At 40.6% G+C, this 27324-nt stretch overlaps 1 protein-coding gene across 1 annotated transcript in view; it reads left to right on the top strand.

The window, feature by feature from the left end:
• Positions 1-27324, top strand: part of LOC140527776 (acid-sensing ion channel 2-like) — a 370541-nt gene that overhangs the window by 228786 nt on the left and 114431 nt on the right. Inside the window, exon 2 of the mRNA XM_072644950.1 lies at positions 15163-15313. Within this exon, the coding sequence (XP_072501051.1) occupies positions 15163-15313 (151 nt within the window). The remainder of the gene's footprint in view (positions 1-15162; positions 15314-27324) is intronic.

Below are 27324 nucleotides of genomic sequence, written 5' to 3' on the forward strand. Positions count from 1 at the left end.
GAATGAATAAATAAAAGACCATTTATTCAGTGCTTATTATATTACATACTTTTCATCCATTTCAGCTCTACACATGACTTTGTCATCATAGAAGCAACTTCACATCTGTTATATTATTGTATTCTAACTGCAATCCTGTAAAATAGATAAAAAAGGGATAGTAAACCCATTTTGAAGATGAAGAAACTGAGTCCCAGATTGAGCCTTTCCTAAATTAGTAACAGTCAAGATTAGAATCCGGGTGTCTTGGTCAGTAATACAGCATTCTTTTTTATTATACCCAACTGTTTTCATATGGTATTTGTAAATGCTTCTGAGGAACCCAAGGAGAGTTAGATTTAGGGGTATCAGATTTAATATTATCAACAAGCATAGGGTAGAGGAACTTATCTTGGATAAGGCTCTTCTACCCCATCAGTCAAGATGAACACTTTCAAATCCATTAAGATCAAGGCAGCTTAATTCAGCTCAACTCAGTAAATAATGTATTAAGTACCTACTCAATTTGAGGAACTGTCCTAGGTACTAAGGATACAAAGACAAAACCAGTACCTACCCTCAAAGATTTGATATTCTATTCAGAAAATGTACACAGTTAAATAAAGATCATGTGAAGGGAAGGGAGAAAACAAAAAGAACCAGGGAGAACCAAAAATCTTCGAGGTAGCATCAGATCTGAACCTCAAAGGAAGTTCAAGATTCTTAAGGAAACAGTGAATTCCAAGGTGGACTGGAATCAGCTGGACTTGGCTCACAAGCTGATGGTTAGGTAAATACTACAAATCATAGCTTGATTTACTATTTTGCTGACTGTCTGAACTTAAGCAGATTCAACTGGTGAGTGTCGTGTATACATATTTTTTGAGAGCCAATTGGTAATCATTTACCAGCACATCTCCAAATGAATTCCTGGTACAGGGGTATCTTCAGTGCTGATGTGACCTGATTGGACCAGCCCCAATCACTATGAGCTTCAGTGGGAAAGTAGTGAAGAAGGAGCTAGTTTCAGAGAAGCCATGGTAGTCTTCAGTTTTCTACCTCTTTCTTCCCTGCTATTGGACTGGATAAAGCCCTAGCTGTTGTAATTATCATCAGGAGCTCATGGTGTATGTTTGTATCTCTTTAAGGCATTCCATGAGGCAGGTAGATGGCTCAGCAGATAGAGTGCTGGTCCTGGAATAAGGAGGACCTGGGTTGAAATATGATCTCAGACACTTACTAACTTTGTGACCTGGGCAAGTCACTTAACCTTGTTTGCTTCAGTCTCCTCCTCTGTAAAATGAGCTAGAGGAGAAAACGAAGCCACTCCAGTGTCTTTGCCAAGAAAACCCCAAAGAACCAGACATGACTAATTAATGAAACATCAACAAAAAGGTATTCCATGAGGCAACTAAATGGTGGATAGAGCATTGGGCCTGGAGTCAGAAAGACCTAAATTCAAATCCAGCCTCATACACTTACTAGCTGTGTGATCCTGGGCAAGTCACTTAATCTCTGTTTGCCTTAATCCACTGGAAAAGAAAATGGCAAACCACTGCAATATCTTTGCCAGGAAAACTCTATAGACAATATTAGTGTGCTATGGTCCATGTGGTGATGAAAAGTCAGATACAACTAAGTGGCTGAACAGCAAGCCATTCCATGCATGTGTCAAATCCTGAACATATAGTAGTTAGAACATTACCTTGAATACAGAATAGGTAGCAATTCTATAGTGTTTTAACATTTGCAAAATACTTTTACATATATCACCGTAATCCTCACAACAAGACCCTGAGGTGGATGCTATTATTATCCCTGTTTTATAGATGGAGAAACTGAGGATGAAACAAGTTAAGTGACTTGCCCAGTTTCACACAGGTAGTAAGTGTCAGAGGAAGAATTCAAATTCAAGACTTCTTGATTCTAAGTTCAGCTCTTAGATCCATTATAATACTTAGCTGCCTCTGTTTCCCTTTTCCCCTGGAAAGAATGTAGTCAGAGCTTTCCAGGATGTAAAGGGTTTGGTTCAGACAGTCACATTTGAAAGGGATCATAAGATCACAGATCTAGCCCAGATAGAGGCCATCTAGTCCAACCCCCTCATTTAACATATGAAGAAACTGAGTCTGAGCTGTCACCCACATGGCAGGCATCAGAGGTAGCACTTGAACTCCTAGTGCCTCAACTTTAGAGTCAGGTCCCAATATACAGTGCTGCCTCTCCAAAGTGAGAATGACCTGTCATATTTCCACTTGAAATTTTCAATAAGACACAAACATTTCCCACCACCTCATGCCCACGGAACCTCCATTTCTAGCAGAATGGTTACTAACATTCTATGTCCTGCTGCATAATCTCCAGACTAGTCTATGTTACAGGAAGTCCCAAGGAGTTGTCAGCACTGCTCTGTCAGCAGCTGATGAGGGCTTTTGAATGGCTTTCTAAGGTAATGATTGAAGCTTTTCGAAAGGGTCCTTCTGTCCACTTTAGTTATTTAGCAACAGAACAATTCACTCACAAATTATTTCCATTTATAAAAGGTGAAAAAAAAATCAACATAAGCTATCACCTCACTGGGGGAGGTAGAGAGTCTCTGAGCTTTGTATTACCATTCACCCTCCTCCACCATTTGAGGGCACCTGGCCCCATGCCCAATGTGGAACAAATATCTGGGCCAAAGACCTGGAGTAAAACTGAACTCATCTTGGCTGACATGAGGAGCAAGTTAAAAAAAACAGGAAACAGTTTGAGTGACAACAATGTCTTGAGGAGGAAGAGAGATTGAAAACAACTCTACAAATATCCTGTCAGGCCCTGTCATTCCTTCTAATAAGTCCATATATAAGATAGAAAAACATAGCCTGGTAATGTAAATTTACTTGAGTGCGTTCAAAAGCTTCTTCATGGTGATAACTTTTTCATGTCAGTCACTTAATAAGTGCTTGTGGGCAGCTAGGTGGCACAGTGAACAGATTGCTGGATCTGGAGTCAGGAAGACTTGAGTTCAAATTTGGCCTTAGATTCCTAGTGCCTCGACTTTAGAGTCAGGTCCCAATATACAGTGCTGCCTTGCCCAAAGGGAGAATGAGCTGTCGTATTTCCACTTGAAATTTTCAATAAGATGCAAACAATTCCCACCACCTCATGCCCAGGGAACCTCCATTTCTAGCAGAATGGTTACTAATATTCTATGTCCTGTTGCATAACAGCTGTGTGACCCTGGGTAAGTCACTTAACCCTGTTTGCCTCAATTTCCTCATCTATAAAATGAGCTGGAAAAGGAAATGGTAAACGGTTCCAGTATCTGTGCCAAGAAAATCCCAAATGGGATCACGAAGAGTCATATGTGACTGAAAAGTGATTCAAAAGCAAGTGCTTGGATGCTAAAAAGAGCACTGAATTTAACGTTGAAGAACCTGGGTTCAAATCTCAGTTGTGTCACTATTTACCCATGTGACCTTGGTCAATTTTCCTAATTCTATACCTCAGTTTCCTAATCTGTAAAATTGGGGTGGAGGATGGAGGATAGACTAGGTATCCTCTGAGGTTCCTTCCAGTTTTTAATCTATGATCCTTTGGGACTAGGACAGTGGAAGCTAGATAAGTATCTTGGTTTGGTTTAATTTGCCATCTATTTTTGTTTTATTTTGGTTTTCATTGAAAAGAAAACAAATTAGCATCTTGATGTTTAATGGAACCAATTGACCACTTTAGCCACATTTTCTTTCTCTTTTTAGTTCTCTTGGACCTTGTTTGACCAGTGCAATGAAACAAACCAGAGAATGGTTGAATTCACTTAACTGGTTATTTGGAAATCCATCCTATTAGAAACTACAGTCAAGCTTCACAAATCCAAACTAATTGAGGGGAAAACTGTTTAGAATGAGTGGGAAATCTACATTTAAAGAGTTTTCAAAGCAACACAGTTAATTTTAACTAGTATCTAGAAGAAAACTCAGAAAGGATAGACTAGGTTGGGCTCTTAGGATCCTCTTATAAATGAATAAGAAAAGAAGCAGCTAAATAGAGGAGCTTCATTATAGAATACCAGAGCCCTGGACTAGAAGTCGTTACTGGAGTTCAAAGGACTAGAAGGCAAATCTTGACTCTGTTAATGACCTTAGCTCTATGACCTTGGACAGGTCATCTCATCTCCCTCAGTCTTTATTTGCTCATCTTTAAGATGAGGGGTTTAGACTGGGTGATCTCTAACATTCCTTCTGGCTCAAAGTCTATGATTTCTACTCCTTACATATCACAGATTGGGGTGAGAAGATTTCAAATAGTTCAGAAGAAGGACAGGAAGGATCCCAGGTTAGGTCCCAAAGGCAGGATCCAAGCATCAAGAGAATATAACTTGGAAATGTATGAGACAATGATAATTGGTGAAAAGAGAGGGCAGAGCTACTGTAAACTCTCATTTTATTTCTATTTTCTTTTCCAAGGAGAAAGATCTTTTAATGAAAGCCCCAAAATGGCTAATTGGAGGGCAACACCTCCAAATAAGTGAGGAGATAGTAAGAGAGTACCTAGATGCCTTTGACTTGTTTTGGTCTCTTTGCCCAGATGAGCTGCCTTCTCAGATTGGCAGATGTGGCTGTTAAGCCATTATCAGTGATTCTCTTTTTCTTGCTTTTTTAGTTGCATGCCCAATTCATTGATCTCCTCTTTCTCTATTTTATTCATGTAAGCATTTAGTGATATAAAACTTCCCCTAAGAACCATTTTTACTGCATCCTATAAGTTTTGGTATGATGTCTCATTATTGCCATTCTCTTAGATGAAGTTATTGATTGTTTCTATGATTTGTTGTTTGGCTCACTCATTCTTTAGGATTAGATTATTTACTTTCTAATTAATTTTTTGTCTATCTTTCCATGGCCTTTTATTACATGTAATCTTTATTGCATCATGATCTGAAAAGGATGCATTTAATATTTCTGCCTTTATACATTGGATTGTGAGGTTTTTATGCCCTAATATATGATCAATTTTTGTGTAATCTCCATGTGCCACTTAGAAAAAGGTAGATTTCTATCCCCATTCAGTTTTCTCCAGAGGTCAGCCATATCTAACTTTTCTAAAATTCTGTTCATCTCCTTAACTTTTTTCTTGTTTATTTTGTAGTTAGATTTATCTAGTTCCAAGAAGGGGAGGTTGAGATCCCCCATTAGTATAATTTTGTTGTCCATTTCTTCCTGTAACTCCCTTAATTTCCCCTCTAAGAATTTGGATGCTATACCACTTGGTGCATATATGTTTAATAATATTACTTCATTGTCTATAGTATACTATAGTTTCCTCCTTTTTTAATTAAATCTGTTTTTGCTTTTGCTTTGTCTGAGATCAGGATCTGATTTGTTTTTTCTTCAGCTGAAGCAAAATATATTCTGCTCCAGTTTTTTAGCTTTACTCTGTGTGTATCACTCTGCTTCAAATGTGTTTCTTGTAAACAACATATTTTAGGATTGTGGTTTTTAATGCAGTCTGTTATCCACTTCTGTTTTATGGGAGAGTTCATCCCATTCACGTTCATAGTTAGGATTACTGCCTGTGTCTTTCTCTCCATGCTATTTTCCCCCCATGTATGTTTTTCTTTCTCCTTTTCGCTTTCCCTCCTCACTAGAGTTTTGCTTTTGACCACTGCCTCCCCCAATCTGACCTCCCTTCTATGAAGCCTCTCCCTTTTCTTCTTCTTTTCCCTTGCTACTTCTTCCCTCTCTTCTATCTGCTCCCTCCCTTTTCTTTCCCCTTTTCCCTTTCCCCTCCTACTTCTACAAGAGTAAGTTAGATTTCTATACCTAACTGATTATGTTATTCTCTCTTTGAGCCAAATCTGATGACAGTAAAGTTCAGGCAATGCTCATCTCTCTCCCTTCTTTTCCTCTACTGTAATAGGTCTTTGTATCTTGTCATGTGGTGTAATTTACCCTTGTCTCCCTTCTCCTTTCCTCTTCTCCCAACACAATCACTTTTCACCACTTAATTAGATTTTTATCTTCACATCAAAGTCAACTTATACCCATGCCCCCTATCTATATATACACCTTTTAAATGACATAATAATGATACAGTTCTTAAAAGCTACAAGTGTCATCTTCCCTTGTAGGAATGTAAAGTTTGCCCTTATTAATAACATATTGGGTTTTTTTTTCCTGTTTACTTTTTCTATGCCTCTCTTGAATCTTGTATTTGAAGATCAAATTTTCAGTTGAATTCTGGTCTTTTCATCAGGAAGGTTTGGAAGTCCACTATTTCATTGAGCTTTGGGCACATTTTAACTATTTTTTTTTGAAAGATTATGCTCAATTTCACTGAGTAGTTGATTCTTGGCTGTAATCCAGCCTCTTTTGCCTCATGGAATATTGCATTCCTTGCCCTATCATCTTTTAATGTAGAAGTTGCAAGGTCCTGCATAATCCTAACTGTGATTGCATGATATTTAAATTGTTTCTTTCTGGCTACTTGCAGTATTTTCACTTTGACCTGGTAATTTTGGTATTGGCTACTATATTCCTTGTGTCTTCAGTTTGGGATCTTTTTCAGGAGGTAATCAGTGGATTCTTTTGATGACTATTTTACCCTCTGATTCTAGGACCTTAGGGCAGTCTTCCTTGATGATTTCTTGAAAGAGCTGTCTAGGCTCTTTTGTTCATCATGGCTTTCATGTAGATCAATAATTTTTAAATTGTCTCTCCTGGATCTATTTTTCAGGTTTTACCAATAAGATATTTTATGCTTCCTTCTACTTTTCATTCTTTTGTTTTTGTTTGACTGATTCTTCATATCTCATAGAGTCATTACCTTCCATTTACCCAATTCTAAATTTTTAACATATTGTTTTTTTAATTGGATTTTGTACCTTCTTTTCCATTTGCCTCATTTTACTTTTTAAGGAGTTCTCTTCAGCAAGTTTTTGTGTCTTCTTTCCATTTGGCCAATTCTACTTTTTAAGGAGTTGGTTTTTTCAATGTGTTTTTTTCTATTTGCAAATTATATTTTTTAAGGACTCGTTTTCTACAGTCAATTTTTTCCCTTCCTTTCCCAAGCTATTGACCCTCTCTCTTAGAAACTACCTGTCATTTATTTTCCCAATTTTTCTTCTACGTCTCTTACTTTATTTTTAAAATCCTTCTTGAGCTCTTCCAAGAAGGCTTTTTGGGCCTGAGACAAGTTTATGTTCCCCTTTGAGGTTTTGAATGTGGATATATTGACTATGTTTTCTTCTGAATTTGTGCCTTGATCTTCTCTGTCCCCATAATAAGAATCTATGGTCATTATCTATTTCTGCTTTTTGCTCATGGTGTTTGCCTATTTCCTGGCTTCTAAAGTTGAGCTCTCTTTCTGGAGCACAGGGGGCACTGATCCAAGCTTCTTGCTCTAGGAGACCAGTACCTGGTCACTGGCTTTGTGTGCTGGGGTCTCAGGTACTGGTAACTGGACACTATAGGGGTCTGGCAGCTTACCAGGTACAGAGCTGGGGTCACTGAGACTGGAGCTCTCATGATGGAGGTGGGGAATCTGGCTCCTGGAGGACATGTGCTTACTTGGGCTTCTTTAAAACACTGAGAAATTTGACTGCTAAAAGACATCTGCCTGCCTCCTTGGAGTTGTGCGTCCTGGGATTGTGCTTCCTGGAGTTGGGCTGAAGCACCAGGAGATTTGGTTGCTGCAAGATGCCTGCCCACCACCCCATGTGATTGTTTTCTGAGCTGGTGTCTACCAGTTCCCCTGCCTGTACCAAGGCACGCAGGGTTCTTGGGATTTGTACTTGCCTGCTCCACCACCTTGGAGCTCAGGATCTCCCCCTGCTTTGCTGAGGCAGAGCTTGCTGCTCATTTGTGGGGATGCTGTCTGTCCTGTCCTGTTTCCCCTCCCTCAGAGGGAAAGGGGCCTTTCCCATTAATCCTCCATGTTTCCTTGGCTACGAGACTATTGCACCCCATCTTCCTGTTGGCTCAGCTGTTCCAGGGTTTTTTCTGCGGCGGTATTTTCTGGGCTTTTAGAGGTCAATAAGGATGAATGAGAGCAACTTACTTCTTCTTCTGCTATCTTGGCTCCCAGAAGTCCCCCATTGTCAGTGATTCTCAGAAAACTGTGGGAGAAGGTACTGCTGGATTGATGAAAGATGAAAGTTCTGATTTCTGAAAAAGGGGAAGAGAATAGATTCAGCCATAGTGGAGTCACTCTAGTGTAGACCAATGAGACTCAAATGAAGAAAGAAAACATCAGCAACTGAGGGTATGAGGGAAACCTTCAAAAATGAGGTGCTTTGACAGAAGAGAAGCTAAGGAATCTGAGAAGAAAAGAAGAGGAGGGAGTACACTCCAGGCACAGGGGATAGCTTTTGTGGATGCATGGAAGTAAGAAATGGAGCCGAAAATTCAGAGAATAGCTGGTAAGTGGTCAAGATTGGTACAAGCATAGAGCTCATGAAGAGGTGCTAAGGCTAAAGAGGAATCAGCTCATGAAAGATCTTAAAAGCCGGGCTAAGGAGTTTGTTTTGTTTTGTTTTTTGTCTTAGAGACAATAAAGAGGCACTAAAGGTTTTGGAGGAGGAGAGTGGAATCCATAGACTTTTGTCTCAGGAAGGTGCTTTTGACAATTGAGTGAAGAATGAGTTAGAGATGGCGAAGACTAGAAATCGGGAGAGTATTTAGGAGGCTAGGTTCCTAGGTAATCAAGGTAACAATTTGTCTTTTCTTCTGGATGTCTTTTCTTCTGGAAAAAGTCTAAACATTTCAGGGCAGGGACTATGCCTAATACCACCTTGTGTGGTCTGGCAGAGCTTTGGGCACATTTTAACTATTTTTTTTTTTTTTGAGCAATCAGGTTTAAGTGAGTTGTCCAGGGTCACATAACTAATATCTGAGGCTGGATTTGAACTCAGGTACTCCTGAATCCAGCCAGGGCCGGTGCTCTGTCCACTGTGCCACCTAGTTGCCCTATAACTGCGTTGATACTATGACAGTATAGCTCTCTCACTAGATGTCTTCAAGAAAAAGATAAATGACTATAACTCAGAAATGTTATAGAAGTAGGGAAATAATCTTGTTTAAGCCCAGGTTGGACCACATGGCCTTTGAGGTCCCTTCCGTCTCTGTACAAGATTCTGTAATAAGTTCATGGAGATGTTGACAATAGTCAGGGCTGGTGGTAGGATAGACACTAATTTCTGTTTGTTATTGTTGTTCAGTAGGTTCTGACTTTTTGTGAGCCCATTTAGGGTTTTCTTGGCAAAGATCCTGGAGTGGTTTGCCATTTCAGCTCATTTTACAGATGAATAAAGTGAGCCAAACAGGGTTAAGTGACTTGCCCAGGGTCACACAACCAGGAAGTATCCAAGGCTAAATTTGAATTCACGAAGCTGAATTTTCCACACTCTATCCACTGTGCCACCTAGCTGCCCCCAACACTAATTCCTATAATTGGATCTACAACTTCTGAGAAGGAAAAAGACATTTTAGAATGCCTTCCATTATGTTCATCTCTATTTCCTTTCCTTCCAGGGATGGAAGAACCAGAATGGAGAGAGAGGAGAAAGTGATCTTCCTAGTACTCAGTTTCCTTTTCTATAAAATGAGGGGGCTCAACTAACTTCCCTTTCAGTTCTAAATCCTAGGATCCTATAATCCTAAATTCCCACTAGCACTTTTTGGACCTCCTCTTTTCATAGATTTCATTGTCCTTTGTATCAGAGTATTTTTCCTCTCTTCCCTCCTCCCCCATCCCAAATCAGATCTCAGGCTTATGGATCCAGAGCTAGAAGGAAACTTCAAGCTGAGTGGAACAGGGGAAATCATGATTGCTTTTCTCACCACCACCCCTCCCAACTCCTCTTGACGTCATCTGTCAGAGTACATTGTGAAGGCTAAAGAGTCTTTGCTTCAGGGCAGCTCAGGCAGGATGTCCAGCTCAGGTGACTGACTGATTTCCCATTTCCCTGCTCTTAGGTAGAGGCCCAGAAATATGACTGGGCAAAAGGGAAGATATTATCAGGCAGGATTAGGACATACAAGACCAAAAAAGGCCAGGCCAAAAAGACCAGAAAATTTCATTTTTCTTGCTTGGGATTTCCAAACTTTTAAAAATAAAATCAAAATATGTAATTTCTCTTAATTACCTAATATTTCATACCTTCTGCCTGGATCTTGCGAGTCAAGTTGGAATTGTACCATCATCTTTCCTCAAATGATGTGCACTGTGATACACACATGCTCACATACACATTCATACTCTAAAATATACACATTTGCATACACTCACACTTAAGTGTGAGCCTTCTGGGAGATGTTGTACCTAGCTCTGTCTCTGTCTCTGTCTCACTCTCTCTGTGTCTCTCTCCATGTCTCTCTGTCTTTCTCTCTGTGTGTGTCTCTCTCTTTCTCTGTCAGATACACACACACACACACACACACACACACACACACACACACACACACACACACACACACACACACACACACACCCTCCACATCTACTCTCACATTCAGCCTCAGCAGCCAGGATGAGTACTGATGGTGTCAGAGTATATGGGAAAATTGCCAAAGAGGCTGGAAAAGTGTTGGCAGACCCCAGTCAAACAAGCAAATCCCAATGTCAGGCAGCATTTTTTTGCTCAGCAAGGCATTCTGGACTTAACTAAATTGTATTTCCTGGCTCTGGAGTGATAAGGCAGCAATCTGAAAAACATGTTACACTTATACATCAATAGAAGCCGCAGCTTGTCCAGTATTTTGTTGAAAGATAGCTTTGGGTACAAATAGCTCTCAGGACTTTGATGGCAGGAGAAAACCAGATTAATCCTCTGTGGGAGACCCAAACGTAAGCCTCTGAGGCTGGGGCTCCCAGGCAGGAAAACCAATGATGCTATTAAGCAGAAATTCATTTTGCTTTCCCCAAACCCTTCTTTCCAGCCTGTGTAAAGAGGCTTCCGTTCCTCTTCAGTACCTTTAGTCCCTTAAAGGATTATTTCCGCTACAGCAGAAATGGAGACACAAACAGAAATGTTTAAATAAAATTAAGTGGAACGCTGAGAAGGCGACAGGCTGGAGAAGAAGGTTAGGGATGGGGCGATAAGGAGGAGTGGGGAAGCAGAATGCCTCAGGCTGAATCTAAGCCAATAGTGTAGTAGCAGGCGGGCACCAGGTGGTTCAAGGTAAAGACTGACTGGGGGCCCCATAGGGAATAAAGAGGTAAGTGTGTCACATTAGAGAAAGCACTGAAGATGGAGTCAGGAGCCCTGAATCCAAATCCCAGCTCTGATTATTGGAACCTTAGGCAAATCACTTGACTTTCCTGGGCCTTGAGGGAGGCAGGGACAGGAGGGAAGGGTAATGACCTATAAATTCAGTCTTGAGAACATCTAGGGGCTCTAAGAGATAGAGGTGAAGAGAGAGAGAGAGCATTCCAGACAGGGATAGCTATAGACATTCCCAGGATGGACAATGGGTGCAACCTATATGGAAGTAAAAGAATTAAAATTGTGTATAGAAAACATCCATTAGGTCAGATGAACTTAGGTTTGGAAAGTCATGACCTCAATTACAGAGATTCTGAGTGGAGCCAAAGGGCAGTGTATGATCACACTCTTTCCAGTATCTATTGATATGATGTTTTGATTAATATTTTCTGAGCAAAAAAATCGAAAACAATACAGGGCAGGGAGTAAGCATAAGACATCAAGGCAGCCAGTAAGATGTCTGGATTGACCAACTTATCCTCTTTCTTTTCACTGAATGTGACCCTTCCCCAAACCTCTGTCCTGGGCCCTCTTCTCTTTCCATATTCTCTCCTTTGTTAACCTTAACAGTTCCCTGGGTTTAATGGTCATCTCTCTGCAAATGGCTCTCAGATCTAGACATCCAGCCACATTTTTTTCCTTAAAACCATGCTTCCTGGATGCCTCCACTTGAATGTCCCATCAACACCTCCTACTCCAACTGAGCAAATCAAAACTCTGCTTTTCCCTTAAACCCGCCCTTCCTCCAAACTTCCCCATTTCTGTTCATGGGAAGCCAATCTCCTAGGCTCACAACCTTGTAGTTATTCTTCATTCTTCCTTCTACTTCTATCCCCATATCGCAATTAGTTGGTAAGTCTTACTGATCCTGCTTCCATAGGAAGGATCCGTCTTGCATCCACTCCCTTCTCTCCACTTACATGGGAGTGGAGGGAGATTTTCTTTCCTCTCCTCACTCCCCACAGCTAAGACAGTTATAGTCCTTTCTCCCCTGAACTATTGAAATAGCCTCCTAATTAGTTCCTCTCATCTGGTCTCTTCTCTTCACAACTGCAAGCTTAATATTCCTAAAACATGAAACTGACCATGTCACTCCCCAGTTCCGAAAAAAAAAAAAATGACTTCTTATTCCTATTCAGTGGCTTCCTGTTTCTTCTCAGATTAAATGCAAATTACCAAGCCCAGAATTTATAGCTCTCTACAATCTGGATACCACCTGCCTTCCAAATCAAATTTATTATTACTCACTTTTACACACTCTGTTCCACTCAAAGTAGCATACTTGTTATTTCCTAAACATGAAATTCCATCTCTCATCTCTATGTGTTTGCCTTTTTGCAAATAGACCCCATATCTGGATTGTAATCCCTCCTCACCTCCACCCCTTAGAACCCCTAACTTCCTTTTATGCTCAACTCTGGTGTCATGTGCTATATAAGTACTTTCTTGATCTCCTCAGATAGTAGAGCTGTCTCTCTCTATTGTGCTCCCACTTGGAGATAGTACCAGCTGCCATCACTTGGACGTCTCAGTGATCCAGGACCTCTCAAGTTTACAAGTTAGCTGGCAAAGCTGAAAACCTCCATCTCAAGATGACTATTAAGTCACCTGTGCTCAATGAAAGAAACACAAAGCAGAGAAATAGGCTAGGGACTTGAGCTCCAGTCTAAGGCAAGCACATGTATTTGTTGACATGTATACGTAGTTGCTATACCTATGGGGGTGGGCAGAAGGGAAAGAAAGAGGAAGGGAAATCTCTCTTATCCTTTAATCTGCCCCCCAACAGAAGTTCAAAGAGAATTTACAGAGTCCTAACAGTCTTGGAAAAAAAAAGGTAGAGGAAGATAGTGGAAGTTACTTCTCCTTTTAACCCTAACTTAAGGGGTTGTTCTCATTCAGTCACTTTCATTGATTCATCTTTAATATAGTCCTCAGTAACAGAGAATATGGAAACCAAACAGAAATCTCTGTTGATACATATTGCCTGGAACATAGTAGGTCCTCAAAAAAATCTTTATTGATTTTTTACTTACTTTAGTCAGTAGCCCACCTGAAAGGGCCCCATTCAGGCATACTCCCAGTCATATTCCTTGGAGTGGACCTAGCAGGACCCAGCACAACAGATAGGGTATCAGTCTCTTTCACTTATTTCTATTATACTTTGCATATTTTGTATGTGTGTAATCTCTTTGATCTCTCTTGGGTAGAGAGCTTTGTTTTTGTATCCCCAATGCCTAGTATAATGCCTGATACACAGAACATGCTTACTAACCATTTGTTGAATTTGGACTAAATTGAATTGTGGTATGCTGCTGTCCACCACCACAGCTGTCTGAGGTCTCTGTCCTCTACCCTTCTCTTTCTAGGGGAAAGCACAGTTCTTAGAAAGATACAACTACAAGAGTCTAGTGGGATGGTATTGTCCAGGCAAAAGGCAATGAGGGCCTGAACTGTTTCCCCATTTATAAAATAAGCACGTAAAACCTATACTGCCCATCTGTCTCACAAGATGGAAAAGCATTTCTTAAGCCTTAAAGCACTATAGAAATGTGAGATATGATATTCCTCATCTAGGAAATGGAGATGGAGAAGGTGGACTAGGTCAATCAGTCAGTTGATAAGCATTTATTAAGTGCTTATTATATGCCAGGCACTATTCTAATAGATGATCTCTAAGGTTCATCCTTTCTAGCTCTAAAATTCTATTACCCCTAATCCATTCATCAAAATAGGACTTTGAGAAGGACTTTTAGTAGTAAACCTTAATTTCCTTACTGTATGTAATTACAATAAAACTTTATTTCTAGGACAGTGTGGTCTGAGGGAATTGGACTCAAATTATTGTTTCCTCTAAGTCAATGAAGTTTTTCTGTAGCAAAAGATTGTATCTGGTTAGTTATGTTGCCAAAGCTGTTGGGTAATAATAATTCATCTTAATGTAGAGTCTCCCTGCCCCACTCAGACTCAATTGTGAGCTCTTTGAGGCCAAGTTCTGGATCTTATGAAAGGAAGGAAGGAAGGAAGGAAGGAAGGAAGGAAGGAAGGAAGGAAGGAAGGAAGGAAGGAAGGAAGGAAGGAAGGAAGGAAGGAGGGAGGGAAGGGAGGGAGGAAGGGAAGGGGAGGGAAGAAGAAAGGGAAAGGAAGGAAAGGTGGGAGAAATGAAGGGAAGGAGGAGGATGGGAGAGAGGAAATGAGCATATTCCAGGCACTATGCTAAAGGAGTGTCATTAAGTACACCACATTTTCAGAAGATTAGAGCATAGATTTAGAGATATGGGGTCATCTACATTTACAGTGGAAGACACTGAAGCCCAGAATTGTGAAGAGGCTTGTCCAATGTAAATCAGCTCATAACTGCTGAAGTTAGGACAAGGACCATGGCCACCTCTCTCCAATGCCCAGTCCTACACATTTTCCATTATAGCACCTCATCTCTTTGAGGAAATCAAGTCCCATGATGAATTCTAGAGGAATGGCCAAGTTCTTTGTTGTGGTAGAATTATTGTTCTACCATCCATCAAGCTACAAGCATTTTATTAAGTGGTTGCTGTGTGCCAAGAACTATGCTTGGCTCTGGAACTTTTCCTTGCCTTCAAGTGATGTGGGAATGCCTGGAGGATGTTCCTTCCCCTAGTGCAGGCCACTATAACTTCAAGTCTTAGAAAGGCTCAGTTTGTATCAGAGCTCAGCTCTGATTCAGAGAACCCACATCTCTGAATTCCAGATCTAGACTTTTATCCACCATGTAACTCATGAGACTAGAGGGTGTTGACTTTATTTGAAACCAGTAGCTATTCATCAAGATTGGGGGAATATAAGGGGCTGTTTGGAGACTTATACTGCAGTAAGTTTTATAAAAGATATGACCTGCCATGAGATGTCAATGCCCAGAGACCTGTAAGAAGTCATTCATGCTCTCTCTCTTTTCTCTCTTTCAGGTGTTTACAAAATATGGAAAATGTTATATGTTTAACTCAGGAGAGGATGGAAGACCTCTGCTCACTACAGTCAAGGGAGGAACAGGCAATGGGCTGGAGATCATGTTGGACATACAACAGGATGAGTACCTGCCCATCTGGGGAGAAACAGGTAAGATGGAGCTCTGGTTCCTTGTGGGGCAGAAATATGTGCTCACCTGGGAGGGGTAGACTTTTCCTTTGTTTGTCTTCAGATTTCTCAATCTGTTCCATGGAGTACTACCTTCTAACCAATGTTCTAGGACCCTTTGGCATAAATGAATGTGCGAATGAAGCATTTATTAGCCAAAGTGTGATGCTGAGTTAGGTATACAAATACAAAAGACAGTGCTGCTTTCAATGAGTTCACATTCAACTAGTGAGATGATACATATAGAAGGTTTCTGCTGCAAGTCAGATGGAAAGTCCTGTGGTCCTTAGGGTAAAGCAGCAAACCAGATGGCAAGGCCGCTTCTCCAATGTCATTTCCACTGGTAAAATCATATCCATTTCCAATGTTGAATTCTGACAGTGCCAAAGACCACCAGTGGTGGTGAGAGCTTTTTCATGGGTCTCCAGTAGCTGTGGTTATAGCGCTAATAGACCTCATCTCTGTGGAGTTGCTTTCTATGATGATCTGCTTGTTAGGAGCAGGGCCAGTGGTTTAGGGATGGGGGATGATGCCACTTCAAGGGCTCTTGGACTTTCCTACCTTTTGGTAGCAGTTGGTCAGTAGTTGACATTAGGATGGCGAGGGAAGTGGAGCCCTTCTCTATACAATATTCCCCTCAATGGTAGCTGAATGGCTTGGTCTGGAAGCTGAAATCATGGTCTATGGGACATGACTCCTCCCAAGACCCTTGGGTTCAGGGCCCTGGGCTAGCTCCACCAAGACATTAGTTGAGACAGTGATCGAAGTGGTATTTTGACTCACTTGGCACATTCCCTCTCCTATTTCTCTCTCAGGTTACCTTGATGCTTCAGCGAGGCTGGTTTGCCTGTCCTCTGGTGGCAGGTGATCAGCTATTAGTGCGGATGAGCATGCTCTAAGACTTCCAAGCCATGCATTATGAGGACTATATTTCTTTGCTCTTTTTTGCCAGCCTTTTAACCAGAATTGAAAATAGTAAAGGTGGTGGAAATCACAATAGAGAAAGGAGAGGTATGATGTTGGTCATAGGGATTGCTATAGAACTGGAAAATGTTAGATCTAGAAAGCACATTAGAAGGCCAAATTCTTCACTTTAGAGAAAGAGAAGTTGAGATCTAAAGAAAAGAAAGTGACTTGCCCAAGCTCATTTATTTCCATGTTTCTGCAATTTCCTGGGCTATCCTAGTAAGCCACAGGGAAATGAGAACAATAAGCCTTTTGGCTGCCACTGATTCCCATTGGGCACCTGAAGATGCTACCAAAGAGTCTGTAGATTAGAGAAATCCTTGGAGTATCTTTGTAATAACAAGGGATATATAAAATAAGGTTTGTAATTTTCTCAACCCAACACAATAATCAGATCACTTATTTTCAATGACTCCCCAGTGCCTACTGAATTTAATTTCTTGACCTTGGGATTCAGGGTTTGCCACAATCAGACTATAATCTTCCTGCCTAGTGTTATAGAGACACTACCCGACAGTGATACAAAGTGCTGGGCTTGCAGTCAATGAAGAACTAAGTTCAAATTCTATCTCAGTCTCTTCCTAGCTGGGCAAGTCATTTAACTTTTTCAGTTTCCTCATTAGTAAAATGGGAGGGGAAGTAGAGTCAATAGTCTCTAAGGCCCCTTCTAGCTCTAAAACTATGATCTGATATAGTCCATACTATATACATCCCTAAGTTCCAGCCACACCAAATTACTCTCAATCACCTATCTTTATCCAGGTGGTGCCCTGTAGTGCCTTTGCTTACATTAGCTCCTCCCTATATACATATACTTACATATATATATATATATATATATATAGCTTAGATTATACTCTCCCACACATCCCCATTTTGATCTTTTTAAGTCTGTCAAAGCTCTACTCCTTCCACATCCTCTATGAAATCCCCATTGACTTACCCCTCCCCTTCAGATCATAGGATCATTCATCTATAGCTGAAAGAAATTTCAGAGGTCATCAGGTTACAGATGAGGAAACTAGAACCCATAAAGGTAAATGGAGTCAATTGGGGTCACAGAGATAATAAGTGGCAGAGTCAGGATCTGAACTCAGATCATCTGAAGAGCCAGAGCTCTTCTCGCTGTACCACAAGGTAAGTGATGTCTTCCTTCCTTTCTTCCTAGGGAGCCTGTTCTGGGTCTTTCCTTTTGCTTCTGTCACATTTTACTTCACATCCTTCTCAACTATGTAGTTAGGATGCCAAACCCTGCCCTGCCCCCATTAAAATATAATCTCCTTAAGAGTAGGGACTGTATCACTTTTTAATCTTCCTATAGTGCAGTGCACAAAATGTTTGTCTCATTGACATTTTGGTTAGAGTGGAGTCAGGAAAACCATGATTCAAACCCAGTTTCTGATACTTACTAGCCATGTAACCCATTCCATTCTTTACACTCATATAACCTCCATCCTAGATCACTTTTTCCCAGGATCACCGTAATAGCCTTTAATTGGTTAGAGTAGCAGGATAGTATAGTCAAAAGACCAATATTCACTTTTACCTGTGTGACCTTGGGCAAGTCACTGAACCTCTCTGGGCCTCAGTTTCCCCAGGTAAAACAAGAGGATTGGACTGTGAAGCCTCTGATGGCCCTTCCAGCTCTGTATCTATTATTCCATGATGCTTCTTCTGTCTGCCCTCCCTGTAGCTGCCAAATTGATATTCCTGAAACATAGGTCTGACCATGCCAATGCCATACTTAGTAAACTCAAGTGGCATTTAAAACCTTTCACAACCTAACTTTCCATCCTCATTATAAACTTTCTCCTTTATCTCTTCAAAAGGCCACATAATCTAGTGAAAAGAACTCTGGCATCAGAGAGGTTGAACTCAGATGTCGTACCTGTCCCTTATTGTCTCTTTTGGACAAGTTGCCAACTTTCAGTACCTCTATTTCCTCCCAGTCAGACTTTTAGGACCCTCCTAACTCTAAATCTATAAAGGTGTAAGTTAGGACTGTGTTCTCTAAAGACAATCACTGACTTATTCATCCATGAATACATTTACATATTGAGTTCAGGAGGCTGAATGCCCAAATACCTAAAACAAACTAATTAGTGTTGCCCTGTTGCAATTAAAATTCCAAATTAATTACTGGGAGCCCAGCACACCTGAAACATATATCACATTTTAAAAGCTGAACTAAGGGCAAGAGATAGGGAGGGTCGGAAGCTCAGTCTCTACAGCATGTACTTGAAAACACTTTCATGAATAAGAACCGAATAAATCCTATCCACAGGCTCTCAGAGTTGGGAGGGACCCACACCTGAATAACAATCCCAAAGCCTCCAATGAGGGAGAAGCCACTAGTTATCTCTTTTTCCATAACCTCAATCATTAGATAGGAGGAACATGTAGAGAATAGCAGATTTCAAATCCTTCCTAGCTGTGTGATCCTGGACCAGTCACTTCACTGCTCTCAGCTTCAGTTTCCCTATCGGTAAAATGAGAACAGTCATAACATAAGGATCACATGAAAAATCTATATGAATTTCTTTGTAAACTTGGAGCTATTATTAGCATTAGAAATAGCCTCTGAGGCCCCTTCTAGCGTAAAGCTATGATCTGATATAGTCCATACTATATGCATCCCTAAGTTCCAGCCACACCAAATTACTCTCAACCACCTGTCTTTATCCACGTGGCCCCCTATAGTGCCTTTACTTACATTAGAAAGCTTTCTCTTGCACCAAGAGAAATTGTGTAAGGTCCACCATATTGTTCCTGGTTTTGTTCTGAGCCAAATGGAACAAGGTTAATCCCACTTCCACTGTGACACTCCCTCAATACCAGAAAACAGCTCTCCTATCCTGCCCCTTCTTCTTCTACCTACCACCAAGTATGTATACATACATACATACATACATGCATATATACATACTATATACATATGTGCTGACCTTTAAGCACCCTCCCAAAAAAGCATTTCCACATACATACCAGAAAATATACACATAAAATAATTCTATATAGGACCATGAATCTCCATTTTATATGACCTATTTTAAGTATATAATAAATTCCACATGTTATTTCCACTTGATGTTGTATACAGTTTATACATAGTTCTCTTGCCTATTGTCTCCCTCACTAGATGAGCTCCTTGAGGACAGGGAATGTCTTTTGCCTCTCTTTGCATCCCCAGATCTTAGCCCAGTGCCTGTAGAAGGTGCTTAATAAAACTTTATTGACTGACTGCCATTACGTTCAAAACTGTCCTGCCTATCTGTGGATTCTTCTGACCTTCCTTCTCTTCTCTTCTGTGCTTTAAAAAGTTTTGCAGTGACCATCTTTTTTTTTTCTCCTTTTTGGAATCAGTATTATTAACTCCTCCTTCTCCCCAACTTTTTCCCCTTCGGAAACCAATAGAAAGAAAAGGGAAAACCCTTGTAATAAATATACAGGTAAAAAAGAAACCAATCTGCAGAGAGGCCACCTCCAAAAATGTGTGTCTTTGAGCCTGTTAGCTCATCGTCAAGATATGTATGCTATGAATGGTGAAAATTGTCTTTACAGGTAATTGGAAAAAATAAAATACTACTTAATTACAAAAAAAAATGTATGTCATCTGAAAATGTCTGGCTTTTGCACTAATTAGAGTTCTTAAATCTTTCAAAGCTATTTTTCTTTCTAATGTTGTTCTTGTTATAATTTGTTCTCCTGATTCTGCTCACTTCATTTTGTATCAGTTCATACTTCCCAGGATTCTCTGCAATCATCTCTCTCATCATTTCCTATGTGCAATAATATCTCATTGATTCATATACTACAATTTATTCATCCTTTCCCCAGCTGATGGCACCATCTTGGATTCCAATTTCTTGCCTTTCTTCTTTTTTTCCCTTTTAATCCCTTCTTTGAGATTAAGAAGTTTGTTTTGCTTGTAACTTTCCTCTCCAATATTATTCCTCCCTCTTAACAGCCTCCCCATCCTTTCTTGTATCCTTGTTGAGTTTGATGTATTTCTGCACAAAACTGTGTCTCAACACAGTTTATATATTTGTATATACAATATACAAATTATATTGAAAATTGTATATTGAAATATACAGTTTGTATATTTCAGATGAGAATAGAATTTACCTGATATCTGTTTCCCCCACCCCTTCCTACATATTTGTATACCCTTCCTTCACACTGTATTTATAAGAAATAGCAAGTTCTACTTTCTTTGCCCTTCTGTTTCCCCTCTTAAACCTCAGAATGGAACCAGTCCACCTTCCTGGGTCCTCTTCTTGTTCCTATTTAATTCCTTTAATCCTTTTTGAGGAGATTAAGATTCTGAGGGGACACTTGTTTCTTCTTACCCTATTAGAATGTTAGCACTACCTCATCATACAACCCTTTTCAATTGCTTGAATAAATTTACCTTTCCAGGTTTCTCTTGACTCTTGTGTTTGCATTTCAAAGTTCCTACTCAGCTGTGGTCACTTAATCAGAAATGCTTGAAAGTTTCCTATTTCATTAAACATTTCTTTTTTTCCCTTTCCTATAAGATTATTCTTAGCTTTTCATGGTAAGTTATTTTTTATTGCAAGCCTTGGTTATAATCCTGTAAGCCTTTCTGCCTTTTAGAATATCACATTCTAAGATCTCCTCTCATTGTTAGTAAAAGCTGCCAGGTCTTGTGTGATACTAATTGGTTCCTTGCTATGTGAACAGCTTCTTTCTACATGCTTATATAGCTTTTCTTTGATGTGGGAGCTCTAAATTTTTGCTAACGTATTCCTGGGACTTTTCCTTTTGGGGTTCTACTGTTTCATTAGCCAATTTTGCTTGAACCATGTTGGTGGGATGGGGAATATCCTATGAGATTTTCCCCTGTACTCAACGAGAGGAATTGGATATTTTATTAGTGAAATTGTTTTGTTGATTTGCTAAATGTTTAAGCTTGACGCAGAGAGAGGAGAGCTACCATTTAGGGAAGATTAAGGGAAGCTGAGAGATTCAAAAGAGTTCTGTGCTGGCAGTTTATAAGGGGAGTTTCTAGGAGGAATTGTGGAAAAGGCAAAGGGAAGCTGTTAGTTTATCTGGCCACCAAGGAAGCATGGACACCAAGGGAACTGTTGCAGTGACATGGAGGGTATGTGCTACATTTATCTCTCTGCCTGAGACATTTACTAGCACAAATGCTAGAAATGCAAGCTGTTCTTTTTGCCAGAATAAAAGGCAAAGGGACTTGGGAAGCATCTTGCAGCAAGGCAGCTTGTTATAGAGGATGAAGGCTTGTTTGACAGGGTAGAAGAAATGATCCAGGAAGGAAGCCAGAAAGAAAAATATTCTGAGACATTAGAAAAGAATTAAGAGGTTGGTGAATGGGTGAGTGTGGTGCAGGGAAGGTAGGGAAGAAGCAATAGTAACACTGTGTCGAGGGTCTTGTGACTTCTACAGAAGAGCCCTTCTAATAGCAAAGGTCTCTGTTATAGACATGCCCTTGGGGTGAGTTATGGAAACACATTGTTTCCTAAGCTCGGGAAGGGGGAAGAAAAGAAAGGGGAAAGGGAAAAGGCTTACATTACATATAGCATGTGGACATTTTGCAAAGTTCTTGACATACGTTATCTCATTTCATTCTAAGAACAACCAAATGAGGTAGATGCTAATATTATCCCCACATGTTGTAGATCGGGAAACTGAGGCTGAGAAAAGTCAAATGCCTTGCCAAGAGTCACACCACTAGTATGTGTCTGAGGCAGGGTTTGAATTCATCTTCTTGACTCCAGGTTCAACACTGTCCATTATTCCATGCCTCCTTCTCCTTTCTAATGATTATACTTGTCAAAAAAAGGGAGAAAGAAATAGTGAGCTCCCCATCCCTGGAGGCTTTCAAGCAGAGGTTGTATCACCACTTGTCGATGTGTTGTGGAGGGAATTTGTATTCCTCAGAGCCTCTTCTATTAGGTGCCCAGTACTGGACATTAGGTACCAACTGGACATTGACTCCTGGTGCAGAAGAAACACAAAATCTCAGGAGGCATGCTTTACAATTCCTCAGATGCCATTCCCAGAGGAAGAGCCCACAAACACCACCACCCCTGCTACCCACCCTCTAACTGCTGGTCCATGACACACGGTCATGTCCTCAAACTTTACCTGGTGTCTCTCCTCATGCCAAACTCTGAATCTCCCTGAAAGTACAGACTGTCCTCCAAAGATTACGTGAGCCATGTTCACAACATCAACTTCACAACAACAGCACTGTAGCAGGCAGTGTGGTAAAGTGGGTAAAACACCAGCTCTGTATCCTGAGGACCTCATTAGCCCTGACCAACCCAATTTTCGGGGCCTCAGTTTTCTCCTCTGTAAAATAAATAGGTTGGATTGAGGTCTCTTCCTGCTGTAGAACAGTGATGAAATGACTGGAGGTAGTATTTGAGTAGGATTTTAGTGGATGGGGAGGAGCTCAGAATACAGTGATAGAGAAGAAAGACATTCCACAAATGGGGAACAGCCTGAGAAAGGACATGGAGGTATGAGAATCTAACCCTCTCATTTTAGAGATGAGGAAACTGAGGCACAGAGTGGTTAAATGATTTTCCCAGAGTTGTACAGCTAGTATCTCAGGAAGGTTTTGACCACAGCTCTCTGAGCATCTCGTCCCATTTCTTCTTTTTCCCTGATATTCTTACAGTAGAAATCGTATAATAGACATGAAGTTTTGTTCCCCCATCAATTGTGTAAGAAGAATCAGTATGCTATGCAACAGTAAGGGGAATTCTTAGGCCCCAGCAGGTGGGAGGAATCCAGTTACCATGGTCCGTAATTGTGCTGGTAACTTCCTGCTGAGGAATATAAAGAAAGATACATTTTACCTATCTAATTAGGAAGTCTGCCATTTTCCTGGAATGTGGATCCAGAATGTGATGGCAAGCCTGCCAAGAGTCCTTAGGACCAGGGACCACCACACTCGTCTTCCGAAACCTGGAAGGCATTGCTAGCACCCTCCAAAGTCCTAGGGAGGACAAAGAGCCAGAGGGCACAGGTGGCCTTATCAACGCTTTCACCAGTCTTGACTTTTAAAGAAAGATAATTCAGGAAATAAAAACTGACTATGAAGATGGTGTTGGAGAACAGAATTTATTTTCTAAACGATAGAGGTTATGACACCAGAATGATGGGCCCTTAGCAGAGGACTGAATGCTTCTCCTCTGGAGAAAATATATTTGACAGAAAGGGTCACTAACCTGGCCGAGAAAACTTTAGAGCAGAATGAGGGGGAGGGAGAAACTTGCCCAAATAAAACTAGAAAACTGGACGATCTTGGGACCCAGAGTTGTGACGTGGGTAGAAACGCCACAGAGGAGGAGGTGCATGGTAATACTAAGGTGCAATAATGGGAAAGTGAGTCACAAGCTGTACTTATGTCCCTATGGAACTTCACTCTGCTCCGACAGACAGGTTAATTGACTTGTCCAAAGTCACACAGCTGTTAATTCTCAAGTAGCTAGATAGAGCCTGAGACTTGGAGTCAGGAAGACCTGAATTCAAAACCTGCCTCAGATACTTACTAATCACACTTTCTAACTAATTATATGATCCTGGCTCATGACTTAACCTCTCTATGTCTCTTGCTGATTTATAAAACAGAGACATAACATAACAGCGTTGTTGTAAGGATCCAGTGAAACTGTATTTGTAAAGTTCTTAGCACAGTCCCTAGAACATAGGGGTTGCTTAATAAAGACCTGTTTTCTTCCCTCATCCTTATGGTACAATTAAATTCCATTCCATTCATGTATCATAATTTGTTCAGCCATTCCATAATTGATAAGTAGCTAGCTTGTTTCCAATCTTCGCCATCGCCAAAAGAGCTGCTATAAATGTTTTGGGAGAAGTGGATCTTTTCCCACTGTCTCTGATCTCTTTGCACTATAGGCCTATAGTGGCATCACCACTTTAATGACTTTTGAGGTACAGTTCCTAGTAGCTTTCCAGAACAGTCTGACCAATTCACAGCTTAACCAACAGTGCAGGATATTCCCACAGCTCCCCAACCCTCCCCCCACCATTTTGGTCATTTTTGCTAATCCGCTGGATGTGAGATAAAACCTCAGAGTTGCTTTCACTTTCCTTGGTCTAATTATTAGTCATTCAGAGCATTTTATCATATATTGGCAAGGACTATTTTTCATTTAATCCTCATATCTTTAATGCCCAGCATATAGAAGGTGCCAAATAAATGTTTATTCAATACAAATGAATCAGTTTCCAATAGAGCAAGAGGATCTTAAACTAGAATCCATGAACTTTTTTTTTTGAGGCAGATGGGTTTAAGTGACTTGCCCAGGGTCACATAGCTAGTAAGTGTCTAAAGCCAAAGAGTTCGTGAACTTTTAAAAAAATATATTTTGTGAACTGTATTTTAATATGATTGATGTTCCCTTTGCAATACCAACCATTCTCCCTTTATGTAAATTTGTGTTACTCAAATTCAACTTGCAGTTGGCAGGACAACAAGCTGCAGGGGAGGTCTGAAGAACAGTCCACTTACATTGTGAGAACTGTCTGTATTATGTATTTTATTTTATGCAAATAAAAATATGATGCTGAGCAGAGGTCCATGGGCTCTACCAAACTTCCACAGAGGTCCATAACACCAAAAAAAGATTAAGCATTAATATAGAACAACTTCAAGCATATGGGCAATAAATATTTGGGTCTGACTCATTTGAGGTTTTCTTGGCTGAGATACTGGAGGGGTTTGCCATTTTCTTCTCCAGCTCATTTGACAGATGAAGAAAGTGAGGCAAACAGGGTTAAGTGACTTGTCCAGGGTCACATAGCTGGTTAAGAGTCTGAGGTCAGATTTGAACTTAGAAAGATGAATATTCCTGACTCCAGGCCTGATGCTCTGTGCACTATGGTGCCACCTTGCCCACGGGCAACAAAGACTTAAAATTTTGACACAAGAAAATAAATAGATACTAGAAGGATCAATGATACCTACTGGATGGGACTTATGGCTAGATGAGAGTATGGCAGTAGAAAGCTCTACTTTATATTTAAAATAAATAAATAAAATAGAGAGATCTAATAGAAGAAACAGTAGAATAACACTGATACCACAAAAACCTATATCTGTAGTATGGTAATCTAATCCAACATATTAAAAAAGCATTTATTAAGCACCTACAGCGTGCAAAGCAGTGTAGACACCATCAAAACTAAAAATATTCCCTGACCTCAAGGAGCTGATGTTTTCCTGGGGGGAGGGAGGAACACAAACATGTAAGCAGCTAAGTATATTGTTGTCTGTCCTTTGTTCTCAAAGAAAACCAGTGACATCAGGAGGGTAATGTCTTGACTGGTAGGTGAGTTGGATTTAAATGAGACAGGGCTGTGCAAAGTCATCAGCCTCATTCTCTCCTCCAGGGTCATCTGAGTCCAGTGGCAAGACATAGGTCAGGACAACTGGAGATGACCCTAGATGCAGAGGGAGACCTTGGTCTATTTAAGTCTCAGTTTGTCTGAGGCAACACCCATTCAGTGGTTTAAGGCTAGGGAAGAAATGACAAAAGAGATGGCCTAGTTTGCCTGCTAAAAATAAATCAAACTGGGAAAGAAAGCCCCTCAGGGTTTCTGACCAGAACAGAAACACTTGCTCTTTACACTTACTCTGACTCATCAAAACCCAAACAATGACCAAGTGAGGCATGGGCTGGAACTTATTATTGGCCAATCAGTGAAAGCCCCAGTGATTTGGGTTTTGTGAGGTATCTCCATTTGAATCCCAATGGACTTTATCAAAGCTTGGTTTTTCAGAGCTCTATTTCAAGAAATCATAAATGAGACTACATGGAACAAAAGAGTTAATTATCCCAGTTTAGTATATAGATGATCATCTGAAGACAGAAAAAATGTTGAGAACTAGAAGGATCATGAAACATTTCACGTAGGAAATAGCATAGGAGTTGCCCTGTGATGGTTGCTAGAATGTCTAAGAGGCAGATGGGAGGAGGAATGCATTCTATTCAAGTCAACAAGTATTTATTATCAACTGTATGCTAGGTGTGGTGCTAAGATTTGAAGGTTCAAAGACAAACATGACAACAGCCCCTGACCTCAATGGGCTTATATTCTTATATGCTTATATTCTATTTCATCAAAAAGGCATTTATTAGGCACCATTATGTTCTAGTTAAGTAAACAAGCATTTATTAAGCACCTAATATGTACTAGACACTGTGCTCAATTCTGGGGATATAAATATACCTGCAAAAAAAATTCCATTCTTGCCTTCGAGGAGCTTACATTTTAATGGGGGAAGACACAATAGGAAAAAAAAAGAGCTGAAAAGTAAGGGTAGAGGAGAACAAAAAGTTCCTGTGCAGAGAGGGGCATGATGTTGATGACATCCAGAAAGACAGAAGCAGATCCAGGAAAGGAATGAATGATGGCCAGGCTGGGATCCCTCCTCAAACTGGTGACTCCAGGAAGAACAAACCAATGGGAGAAAGAGGGCACAGAAATAGAGAGATGCTCCAGGTTGAGAAGGCAGCTGAGGAAGCATGATGGGGAAGTTGAGAGTCAGAAGCAGACCCGTGTACAACATGTTCACAGACAGATCAGCTGTCAAAGGAAGTCTATTTCTGAAGATTCTTTGGGATTATGCCGAGGGGTGGGGTGTGAGAATTGACTGGGATTGGTACAGCTTGCCAAGAGTGACATTCTGTTCTTCCTCAGTATTCTCCCTCCTCAGATTCCCTACATCTCCTGAGGTAGAGAAAGAGGCTTCAGCTGGGACTAGGGTATGATACAGCAGAAAATGGACTGGGTTTGTGGTCCTCAAGGTCCTGCGAGGACCTTGGTTCAAATCCCAGACCTGACACTGGTTCAGTACCTGGGTGACCTCAATGAACCTCTATGAGCCTCTGTGTCCTCATGTGGAAAGCAAGGAGATTGGAATGTATGGCCTCTAAGGTCTCACTTAGCTCTAAATTTAAGGTCCAGTGATCTTATAAGCCTATGAACCTGACACTATC

Source organism: Notamacropus eugenii, chromosome 2, assembly GCF_028372415.1.
Source record: "Notamacropus eugenii isolate mMacEug1 chromosome 2, mMacEug1.pri_v2, whole genome shotgun sequence".
NCBI classification, from domain to species: Eukaryota; Metazoa; Chordata; class Mammalia; order Diprotodontia; family Macropodidae; genus Notamacropus; species Notamacropus eugenii.